Here is a 12,976-nt window from a genome sequence, read left to right on the forward strand (position 1 = left end):
AGGGGCATGTCTAGTAAACAGTGAGCAACCTGGGATGCTCACTGTAAAAAAAAAAAAAACACATGTCCCCCCTCCCGAGACCCACCCGTGCCGCGCAAGTGGGGGCTTCTAACCTGAAGGGGGGACCTATTGCCCCCCCGTCCCTCACTCCTGAGCGGTGTGTGGGGGCCCTAAAGTAAAATAAGGGGGGTGAATCTATTGTCCTCCCCCTGGCCCTCACCCCTGAGTGGCGGGCGGTGGCCCTAAATTAGAATAATTTTAAGAGAATTCCCTGCATATAAATGATTCCCCTAATTGACTTAATATCCTTGAGCAATGAAACAAAAATACCACAATTTGAATCAGTTGCAGTAGTAAAAATACAAAAAAGAAAATTACATCTTGACTATTTTGTGCTTGATTGGCTATACATGTGCCTTAAGTATGGATATACTATATTTTGTAGACACGTGTAATTTGTTTCGTTCCGAATGTCATTTCGGACAAATTTTGGGCAATTCGGACATTCGTATACTTTCTGAATTACCGAAGTTCAGAAATTGCTGAATTTCCGAAGTGTCGAAGTTCCGAAGTTGCCGAAATGTGGAAGTGCCGAAGTTCCTAAGCACAGTATTGATAAAGTACTAATATACCTACCTAGTGGAAGAATGAAGATTGTTACACTGTATACAAGTTTAAATAAAAAGTATACAAACATAGCCAGGATTCAGCTGTAAGCATTTGCAACACTTACAACAATCAAGTAACACACATTCATTTAAAACATAAGTTACTTAGCCAGTCAATGGAATTACAGGAATGAATAAGTAGATAACTCTCTAATTCCCACGGTATTAGGGAGCTATCTACTAAAAGGCTGAATTGGTCTTTCAGCCAAATTTACTAATACTAAGTAAAGATTACTTAGTATTAGTAAATTATACCACTACTCGCTATTCCGCGAGTAGGGGCATGTCTAGTAAACAGTGAGCAATCTGGGATGCTCACTGTAAAAAAAAAAAAAAAACGTGTCCCCCCTCCCGAGCCCCAGCCGTGCCACGCAAGTGGGGGCTTCTAACCTGAAGGGGGGACCTATTGACACCCCACCCCCACCCCTGAACGGCACGTGGGGGCCCTAAAGTAAAATAAGGGGGGACCTTTTGTCTTCCCCCCAGCCACCACCCCTGAGCGGCGGGTGGGGGCCCAATATTAGAATAAGGGGGGCCTATTGTCCTTCCCCCTGGCCCCCACCCCTGAGCGGCAGGTGGGGGCCCTAAATAAAAACTGTAACCCCCCTCCCCAGGTGACTAGGGGTCCCCAAACCCTTAGTCACCCCCCTCCCAAAAATATTAATTAACCCCTACCTACCCCCCTCACCCTAAAAATTAATGAGGGTGGACCAATAACTAGGTACCTGTAAAAAAAATAAAAAATTCCCATTTCTTCTTTTTTCTAAAATCTTCCTTTTTCAGCCCCAAAAAAGGCCAAATAAATATTCATAATAAGCCGGCGCACTTTGAAGAAAAAATAATAAAACACCCGAGCGCAAAAAAAGTAATCCATCTTCACTAATGGAGGGCACCGCACAGACTGAGCTCTGCAGGGCGAGGGAAGGCTTATAAAGCCTTGCCCCACCCTGCAAGTAGGCTAAGAGCACTCTGGTTGGTTTAAGCCATCCAATCAGAGTGCTCTGACAAGTAAATGAAGAGACTGACAGGTAAGTCTCTACATTTACCTGTCACAGCACTCTGATTGGTTAGCTTGAAATCCAGCCAATCCTAATGCTCTGTGTCATTTTACACAGCATGGGAAAGTTCTTTGGAATTATCCTACGCTGTGTAATTTGACTCATAACAACACTCTGATTGGTTGATTGAAAGTAACCAATCAGATAGTTATGTGTCAAATGACACAGCATGGGAAAATTCCAAATAACTTTCCCACACTGAGTAAAATGACACAGAGCACTGAAAAACAAATAAAAGACTGTGTAATTTGACTCATAACAACACTCTGATTGGTTGATTGAAAGTAACCAATCAGAGAGTTATGTGTCAAATTACACAGCGTGGGAAAATTCCAAAGAACTTTCCCACGCTGAGTAAAATGACACAGAGCACTCTGATTGGCTGGATTTTAAGCTAACCAATCAGAGTGCTGTGACAGGTAAATGTAGAGACTTACCTGTCAGTCTCTTCATTTACCATCAGAGCACTCTGATTGGATGGCTTAAACCAACCAACCAAACAGAGGGCACTGGGCCTAATTGCAGGGCGGGGCAAGGTTTTATAAGCCTTCCCCCTCCCTGCAGAGCTCAGTCTACACAGAGCCCTACATGGGTGAAGATGGATTATTTTTTTTCAGGTTTTTTTTAAAAAAAATTCAAAGTGCCACGGTTATTATGGATTTTTATTTGGCCTTTTGTGGGGCTGAAAAAAGATTTTAGAAAAAAAAATACATCAAATGGTACATTTTTTTTAAAGGTACCTAGTTATTGGTCCCCCCTCATTATTTTTAGGGTGAGGGGGTTATGTAGGGGTTAATTAATTTTTGGGGGAGGGGGTGACTAGGGGTTTGGGGACCCCTAGTCACCTGGGGGATTACATTTTTATTTATTGGTATTTAGGGCCCCCACCCACCGCTCAGGGGTGGGAGCCAGAAGGAGGACAATAGGTCCCCCCTTATTCTAATTTAGGGCCCCCACCTGCCGCTAAGGGGGCCAAAATTCATAACCCAACATATGGGAGAGTGTTCTCTAAAATTTACCAATTTCACTCTTAAACCACTGACCTGAAGGGGCACTCTAGTCATCAAAACAATGTTGACATAATGAAGCAGTTTTTGTGTATAGATCATAACTCTGAGGTCTCACTGCTCAATTCTGATTTAGGAGTTAAATCACTTTTGTTTCTGTTAATGTGCCCTAGCCACACCTCCCCTGGCTGTTACTGACATGGACTGCATGAAAAAATCGTTTTATTTTCAGTCAAATGTTAACTTACATTAGATGTTTTTATCTCCTGTTCTGTAAATTGAGCTTTAATCACATATAAGAGGCTCCTGCAAGGCCTTGCAAGCTATTCACAGTGCATGAGATAATACATTACAAATTAAACAGACTGTGCAATAAAGGAAATGTAAACGTTAGATCTCACTGTACAGGAAGTGTTTAGGAAGGCTGTGTAAGTCACATGCTGAGAGGTGTAACTAGGGCTGCATAAACAAAGTGATTTAACTCCTAAATGTCAGATAATTGAGCAATGAGACTGCAGGGGCATGATCTACACACCAAACTGTAGCGGTACTTACCTTATCCGGGGGCCGGACGCGGTCCTCTCTTCAAGCCGCGCGCGGTCCTGCGGCTGCACGAGCCGCGCGCGGCTCGTCCGACTGTTCAGACAGGAAGGCGGGCAGTGACCGCGAGAAGCGGTCACGTGTCCCGCCTGCAGCTAAGAGCGCGCCGCGAATCTCGGGCGCGCTCTTAAAGAGACAGTGGGAGCCTAAATTGCAAAAAGGCTCCCATTGGCTCCTGTCATGCCAATCACCCCATACACTTACCTGTTGGGGGAGTGGAAGTGACAGGAGCCAATCACATTAGTTTGAAGGCTACTTATACTTACCCTTTTCCCTTAGTTCCTTGCCCTATCGTGGTTTCTGCTACAGTTCCCTTTAGTGCTTGTTGTGTTCAGTTGTGTTTCTCCGTATTTGACCTTGGCTTTGTATTCTGACTTCGTTTTCGCTTTATCCTATTCTGTACTGTTTGCCGGCTTGCTGATTCCTGTGTACCAGTCCCCGGCTAGTTTTCGTTTACGCTGTCTCTTTGTACCCTTGACCTCGGATCGTTCCTGACTCTGTCTTATCCTATTACGTCGAGTCCGGCCACTCTAAGGTCCGGTAGACGCATCTCTCCTCTGTACTGTCTTCTGTTAGGCTGGATCCTGCGTGTAGGGGTATATACTCGTTACATTACGATAGGGCCATGGACCCCGCAGATTTAGCTCAACAGATGGCGACCCATGAGGCTAGATTTGTAGAGCAGGATCACCGTATGGATCAAATAGCTCAGGCTCTCCAGACGCTCTTAACTAGAACCATTCCAGCAACCGCACCTAACCCTCCTGCACCCCTGCTTCCTGAAGTATCGACTATGCCTAACGCTACAGCACATTTAACGCCTCCTCCTAGGTACGGAGGGGATTCTAAGACATGCAGAGGGTTCATTAACCAAATAGAGTTTCATTTTGAAATGTATCCACGTTCATTTCCCACAGAGAGGTCTAAAGTTGGATTCTTTATGCACCAACTTACCGACAAAGCACTTGAATGGGCAAACCCTATTTGGGAGGCTAATGGACCTATGGTGCATAACTTTCACAGTTTCCTAACAGCTTTTCGCAGAACTTTTGATACTATGAAAAGGTCTAAGAATGCCGCTAGAGCATTAATGAGGGTTAAACAGGGTTCTAGGTCTGTGGCTGATTACGCTATACAGTTTCGTACCCTTGCCTCACAGGTCGATTGGACCAATAATGGGTTAACTACGGCCTTCATGGAAGGTTTATCAGACTCTATATTGGATGAGGTAGCAGCTAAGGAGCTTCCTATTGCCTTAGAGGACCTTATTGACTACCTCATCGATATAGATAATAGGATTCGTGACAGGCTCTATACTAAGAACAGGAATAGACGTTTTGTTACACCTATTCAACCCAGAGTTAATATACCGGAGAGTGTTAAAGTACCTGAAGAGGAACCTATGCAATTAGGGGTTGCCAAACTCTCAGATACTGAGAAATTACATAGGAGAAGGGAGGGACTCTGCCTATATTGTGGTAAGAGAGACCATATGGTAAAGGAGTGTCCTCTGCTCCCGGAAAACTCTCGCACCTAAGACCTTATAGGGGACTGGCCTTGGGTGTGATTTCTAAGTCTCCTACATTGCCTCCTAACCGATTGCTTCTCCCTGTTTCTTTACATATGGGAGAGAGTTGTATAGTGGAAAACATAGACGCCCTGGTTGATTCTGGGGCAGCCGAGAACTTTATAGACTCTGGTTTTGTAAAGAGAAACAATATTCCCATCAGAGAGAAGGAGATACCCTTGGCCGTTGAGGCCATAGATGGTAGACCATTGATATCTCCTGTTGTTACTCACGAGACTGCACCGCTACACATGTACACAGGGGTTCTACACTATGAAACCATTCGGTTCCAGGTCATCACCTCTCCCTCTTCACAGTTGGTGTTAGGGTATCCATGGTTACGTGCCCACAATCCCATTTTTGACTGGGAGACAGGGCAGATAAAATCATGGAGTGAAGCCTGCCATGAGTCATGTACTATTGAAGTCACGCCTGTGAATTCTATTAACGTTCCTACTGTTCCTCCTTTATCTACGACAATACCCTCTCAGTATTTAACTTTAAAGACTGTCTTTGATAAAAGAGAAGCTGACAAATTACCGCCTCACAGACCCTACGATTGTGCTATTGATTTGTTGCCTGGTACTATACCTCCTAAGGGCAGGGTGTACCCCCTATCGGTTCAAGAAAACCGTGTCATGGAGGAATACATTAAAGAGTCATTAGACAAGGGATTTATTAGAAGATCCTCTTCTCCGGCTGGAGCGGGGTTCTTCTTTGTATCAAAGAAAGAAGGTGATTTAAGACCTTGCATTGATTATAGAGGTCTTAACAAGATCACCATCAAAAATGCTTACCCTATACCTCTAATAACAGAATTGTTTGACAGGCTCAAACATGCTACGGTATTCACCAAATTAGATCTTAGGGGAGCATACAATTTGATACGTATTAAAGAGGACCACGAATGGAAGACAGCCTTTAACACTCGGTCAGGTCATTATGAGTATACCGTCATGCCATTTGGGCTTTGCAATGCCCCAGCAGTGTTCCAAGAATTTATTAATGATGTCTTAAGGGACTTTATTCATTCATTTGTTATTGTGTACTTGGATGACATTTTAATATATTCTACAGACATTCACACTCATCACAGACATGTTACGACAGTTCTGAAGACCCTTCTTGCTAATGGTCTTTATTGCAAATTAGAAAAATGTCTATTCGACCAGTCCGAGGTCCAGTTTCTAGGGTATTTGATTTCCGCCGAGGGTTTTCGGATGGATCCCCAGAAGCTCGCTGCAGTCATAGAATGGCCTCTGCCGCAAGGTCTGAAAGCCATCCAGCGTTTTCTGGGTTTCTCTAATTATTATAGACGTTTTATCAAAGGTTTTTCGTCTATAGTAGCGCCTATTACTCGTATGACTAAAAAGGATGGCAATACACGTGTCTGGTCTACTGAGGCACTTCAGGCTTTTGACTTTCTTAAAACTACGTTCGCCTCTGCCCCTATTTTACAGCATCCTGTCCCCTCATTGCCATATATACTTGAGGTTGATGCTTCCGATATAGGGGTAGGTGCTGTCTTATCCCAAAGAGAGTCTCCTGACAAGCCATTGCATCCTTGTGGCTTCTTTTCTAAACAAATGTCCAAGGCAGAGAGGAATTATGATGTGGGTAATCGCGAACTCCTTGCTATCATTTTAGCACTCAAAGAATGGAGACATTTGCTAGAAGGAACTAAGGATCCTATTCTCATATTTACAGATCATAAGAACCTATCCTACCTTAGCGAAGCTAAAAGATTGTCTTCAAGGCAGGCTAGGTGGTCACTGTTCTTGTCTCATTTTAATTATATAATCACCTATAGGCCAGGTGACCGGAACACCAAAGCGGACGCTCTGTCCAGACAATTCGAGACTATTGACAAACAGGAGATTGATGTCACTCCTGTCATTCCCCCAGACAGGATAATAGCAACTACTATATTGTCTATTTCCTCGTCCCTCTTGCAGGCCATACAAGCGAAACAAGGCATGGCACCCAGCGAGAGGCCTAATGATAAATTGTTCGTTGACATTCCCGAGAGACGGGATATTCTGTCACTTTATCACGATACTAAGACTGCTGGACATCCTGGTATTTCCAAAACAGTGTCAGCCGTTTCTCGGTATTTCTGGTGGGATACCTTACGTAAGGATGTTACTGACTATATAAGTGCTTGTACTACTTGTGCATGTATGAAAACTTCTCGTAGAGTTCCTTGTGGGCTGTTGCACCCGTTGCCCGTTCCCGAGAGACCTTGGTCTAATCTATCAATGGATTTTATTGTTGAATTACCCCCTTCGAATGGTAACACAGTCATCCTAATGATAGTAGATCGGTTTTCCAAAATGGCTCACTTTGTGTCTCTTCGCAAGTTGCCCACTTCCAAGGAATTGGCTCTTATCTTCGCTAGAGAAGTGTTTCGATTACATGGTATTCCCTTATCTATTGTATCCGATAGGGGTAGCCAATTTGTTTCCAGGTTCTGGAAAGCCTTTTGTTCGGAGATGGGTATTTCCCTCTCATTTTCTTCCGCTTACCATCCCCAGTCTAATGGAGCTGCTGAACGTGCCAACCAGTCTCTTGAGCAGTACCTCCGTTGTTTTGTGTCTCACCATCAGGACAATTGGTCTGACCTGCTTCCTTGGGCTGAATTTGCTCGGAATAATGCCACTCATGATTCTTCCGGCAAAAGCCCTTTTTACGTTGTCTATGGCCAGCATCCCGTTGTTCTTCCGGCTGCATTCTCCTCACAGGGCATGCCAGTTCTGGATGAGCATTTGGCTGGTTTGCGTAATACTTGGGAGCAGGTTCAGCGTTCTTTGGTGGACTCTGCTGCCCGCCAGAAGGCTCAGGCTGACAAGCATCGCAGAGCGGCTCCTTCCTATGTTGTGGGGGACAGGGTTTTGCTTTCCACACGGAATATTCGCCTCCGGGTGCCTTCTATGAAATTGGCTCCCCGCTTCATTGGTCCTTATCGCATTATACATAAGGTTAATCCCGTTTCTTATGCCTTGGGTCTGCCTAAGAATCTGCGTATACCCAATGTATTTCACACCTCTTTGTTGAAGCCTTACGTACGCAACCGCTATACCCGGCATACTCCCCCTCCCCCTCCTGTCTCTGTGGAGGGTCATGAGGAGTTCGAAGTATCTGCTGTTATTGACTCTCGTTTTCTCAGGGGTCGGCTTCAGTACTTGGTACATTGGAAGGGTTATGGGCCTGAGGAGCGCAGTTGGATTTCTGCGGATGCTGTTCATGCTCCCCGCCTTGTACGTTCTTTCCATTCGCGTTTTCCTGCCAGGCCTGGTCCTGCCCGCCCGGAGGGCGTGTCCTCAGGGGGGGGTACTGTAGCGGTACTTACCTTATCCGGGGGCCGGACGCGGTCCTCTCTTCAAGCCGCGCGCGGTCCTGCGGCTGCACGAGCCGCACGCGGCTCGTCCGACTGTTCAGACAGGAAGGCGGGCAGTGACCGCGAGAAGCGGTCACGTGTCCCGCCTGCAGCTAAGAGCGCGCCGCGAATCTCGGGCGCGCTCTTAAAGAGACAGTGGGAGCCTAAATTGCAAAAAGGCTCCCATTGGCTCCTGTCATGCCAATCACCCCATACACTTACCTGTTGGGGGAGTGGAAGTGACAGGAGCCAATCACATTAGTTTGAAGGCTACTTATACTTACCCTTTTCCCTTAGTTCCTTGCCCTATCGTGGTTTCTGCTACAGTTCCCTTTAGTGCTTGTTGTGTTCAGTTGTGTTTCTCCGTATTTGACCTTGGCTTTGTATTCTGACTTCGTTTTCGCTTTATCCTATTCTGTACTGTTTGCCGGCTTGCTGATTCCTGTGTACCAGTCCCCGGCTAGTTTTCGTTTACGCTGTCTCTTTGTACCCTTGACCTCGGATCGTTCCTGACTCTGTCTTATCCTATTACGTCGAGTCCGGCCACTCTAAGGTCCGGTAGACGCATCTCTCCTCTGTACTGTCTTCTGTTAGGCTGGATCCTGCGTGTAGGGGTATATACTCGTTACACAAACTGCTTCATTAAGTTAATGTTGTTTTGGTGAATATAGTGTTCCTTTAAGTAAGCCAGCTATACATTTTTAGCCGAAACAACAGCATTTTTTCATAGAAAATTAGTAACTTTTTGCACTAAAAGATCAGAATCATGCTAGGAATTGAGTTGGAAATTTTACTTCATGGGACACTGGTGCATCTTTTAGATGAAAAGAAAACTCTAACTAGTAGATACATAGATTTTTTTTCAGCAGAAATGGTAAATTACATTTTAATAAATGGATTTCAGAATGTGTCAACTGTGTATAAATAGCCAAACATACTGTGACCTCAGTAAAATTAATCAAGTAAGTGGATAGGGACACTAAACTTATGGATGCCACAGGTAGGGTCGATCTGATGCAAACATTCAAGAATATAAAGTGAGACTCTGAAAGTGATGCTCCAACGTGAGATTTATTCAGCCATAAGAATGGTAATTAAGCAATTGATTAGTGAAAATGACACACAGCAAAGGCTTAATAATGACACAGTTTAAGGTTGAAAGGTTCCTGAGTTGTCACTGTTGTAATAGAATAAACGTCACATTAAATGACAACTTGTGAAGTTGCAGAGGTCTTTTTTATTTCTCAGATTTCAAAGTGGCAGCCTCATAAGACAACTAGCTTGTATCTCCTGGAAGAAGAAGTTGATAAAAACATTCACATACACTCTGCATGTGTCCGAGAGTTAAAATTCCAAACAGCAGATCCCAAATTATTAGAAATCACACATAGGTAAAGGAAAAGGTCTAAGTAATGTAGATAAATATGTTTCTAAAACCATGAATCCACTAACAATATTTATAAAAGAAACACAACTTTTGTATGTCTATAATTCTGTAACTCTCTTTTAACTCATATTTTTAACACACCAATTTACACACCTCCTTGACGTGGGTCTGGTGAGATAATCATGATGAGAACCCCTCTTCCATGATAGTAAGCTTGTTTCTCTGCTTTCTCGCTTCTAACGACTCCAGATAAACTGTCCATTACGTACAACCAGTCATGGTTGGTTGACTGTTAGTGTTGCATGCCATTAGTTTGTTCATTCCCATTTAGGCCATGCCTAATTCACAATGTGTTACTCAGCATATTGTTTACATCTACAATTTATCATTGTGAACAGTGGTGTATCCTGGTTTTGTGCTGCCCTAGGCATGACAAAACTAAGGCACCCTACCCCCCTTCCAAATTTCTAATCCTGACAGACACACGCCCTCACTGATGCATGCACTGACATACACTCACAGATACACAGTCATTGTCACACACATTGTTTAACCAATACACACTTTCACTGAAACATACACATTCACAGACATACACACTCACTCATTTACATTTACACTCACAGTTACACACACTCACATTCACTGACAGACACACATATACACTAACTGACAGATACGCATTCACCGACAGACACCTACACACTCACTGAAGAACACGTATACACTCTCAGTGACGAACACACATACACACTCACTGACAAACACATATAAACTCTCAGTGACAGACACACTCATTTACACATACACACTCTAACAGACACACACTAACACTCACTAACAGACACTAAAACTCACAGACACATACACACACACTCTCACTAACAGACACACTAACACTCATTAACAGACACACACTAACACACTCCCAATTTAAAAATAAAAATAAAGTTTCAATCCACCCAACATCCTACCTTTAGGACTGCTGGAGTGGATTTTTCCCTGTGGTGCAGTGGTGATGACTGCAGCTTGGCAGGCAGGAGGGCAGTCGAGAGGTTTGGCAGACAGGTGAGCGGAGGAGGCGGGCGTAAAGGGAGCCCTGATCTCCCTGCTCAGCTCCCTCACACGCCTCTTAGTGATGCCGGGGCCAAAATGATGTCATATTCAAATTCTAGCATCACTGCATTGCACGCAAGTGAGCTGAGCAGGTAAGAGCTCAGGGAAGAGCACTCCCTCGCCGCCCGCAACATCAGTGCATGAATTCGGTCATGCCTCTTGCAGACCATTAGCATAATAATAATGTTAATTAGTCTTTAATGGTGAGGTTGCCCAGATGTTTTTTTTTTTTAAATCCTTTTCCTAAATGCCCATCTGCATGCTAAATACTGATTCTTTTCTAATCCTTTATCTTTTATTTGTTTTTCTGTCTCTCATCTACTATTTAACTTTGACCTATGTTCCTAGTACTGACATTACATTCTTATGCATTGTAGATGCTCCACTAGGCACACTTTGACTCCCTGGGTCAGAGCCCAAAATCATTTCCACGTGTTATTTCACTAGATCTCCAATGTTTGGAACAAACACATCACACCTCAAATAACTGCGCACAATAAACTGGTTACTGTAGCAACATTGACTTCTTACGTTCCATGCAGAACTCTCTGACAATTAGAGGAATCTAATGAAGGCACTTCATAAAATTATTATTATTGCATATTACATAACAGCTGAAGTATAGGTCATTGAAGTCATTTTAAAATTGGGAAAAAAGGAAACTGAGTTAATGTCATGTAGGTCATTTGAGTACCTGTCAAAAAATATTAAAATTCACAAATTTTACAAAATATTATCTACCTGCATTTTGTTTGCTACATATCAAAGCTTTCATTCAATAACCATTGACACAAATATACTTTCCCCTGAGCACAATAAGGTACTAATGACACAATGCACTGAAAATCAAACACACCTCATTGTATATAGCAAAGTTCCATCATCTTGAATTCTTAACAGCTTATTTGGCATCGTCATGTTGTGAGCAATAGACTTTTTTCCATTATGAAAGAATGTGTCTGGAGTCCAAATTTTATTAGCCATTAGATTGTTCAGCCGAAGAATATGCATCGGTCCTTTAAATCGTAATCTCTCATCTTCCCAGTTTTGACGGAAAAACACATCTATTGTGTATTCCTATGTTGGAAATAAAACACATATATTTCTAGAGCAATCTTGTTTGCAATAGTATGATTATTCTATCAATTACTAAAATTCCATCACTTTATTTTTATATAAAATAATCCTCCTAGCTAATTTAAAAGCATGTTTGGTACAATAACTGCTAAAATATCAAATTACCCCACTTCAGTATATATATATATATATATATATATATATATATATATATATATATATACATATATATATATATATATATATATATATATATATTTGTAATATAAATCTTTATATCTTCCAATTCCTTGTGAAGAATATCTTCCAAAATAGTACAGGCATAACTAATGTATAAAACCTAACAAGGACACATCCATTGGACCACCAGGATGGAACCACTATTATGAATTCTAAATGACAAAAATGACTTGCAAGAGCAAAAGTAATTTGTAAACTCTATCCAATGGGGAACACTAATGCTTGTGTCCCTTTGTTTAAGTTTAACATTCAAAATGACTATTTTTTCTAACATTACCAAACTAGTGAAACCATTTCTCATTGTCACCTTTTGTAATCTTGCATGTTCTGGAATAATGCATCACTGTCCAAAATTATTTTCTGCTTAACCTGCAAAGTTGATTTAAAAAATGCTATATCTTTATATTGGTGCAGGGAGGACAGTTTACTAGACACCGTGTTAAAAACATCTGCATTAACCTTCACAAATACTGAAAATACTCTGTTCTTTAAAAAAAAAAAAAAAATAATAATCATATAGAAATGAGCATGGAGTATGATTATATCATAAGGCTCAACCACTTGGTTACATAACTAGTTATTGGTCGGTTACAAAACCATTTATATATCCCATCGTTACAACAGCAAATTGATACTTTGTCTCCAACTTCATCATAACTCCAAAAAAAGCATAAAAAATTATTGACAAAGACCCAAGTGAACAATTTGTTGAAATTCAGTTTTTCTTCATAATCCACATTTATTAAAACACATAGTTCACAGGTTGCAAGGAATTTTGTTTCCTTATAATGCATTTACAGGCAAAAGGCAATTTACTTTCTAGATGACAAGTAACTGGGAACATCATGTGGCCACCAGCCCTGTTATTTGGCTTAATGAT

At 42.3% G+C, this 12,976-nt stretch overlaps 1 protein-coding gene across 1 annotated transcript in view; it reads right to left on the bottom strand.

Moving 5' to 3' along the window:
* Positions 1 to 12,976, bottom strand: part of GABRA2 (gamma-aminobutyric acid type A receptor subunit alpha2) — a 134,013-nt gene that overhangs the window by 80,356 nt on the left and 40,681 nt on the right. The window contains exon 5 of the mRNA XM_063457919.1: positions 11,636 to 11,856. Coding sequence (XP_063313989.1) covers positions 11,636 to 11,856 — 221 coding nt within the window. The remainder of the gene's footprint in view (positions 1 to 11,635; positions 11,857 to 12,976) is intronic.

This window comes from Pelobates fuscus, chromosome 6 (assembly GCF_036172605.1).
Source record: "Pelobates fuscus isolate aPelFus1 chromosome 6, aPelFus1.pri, whole genome shotgun sequence".
Classification (NCBI taxonomy): Eukaryota; Metazoa; Chordata; class Amphibia; order Anura; family Pelobatidae; genus Pelobates; species Pelobates fuscus.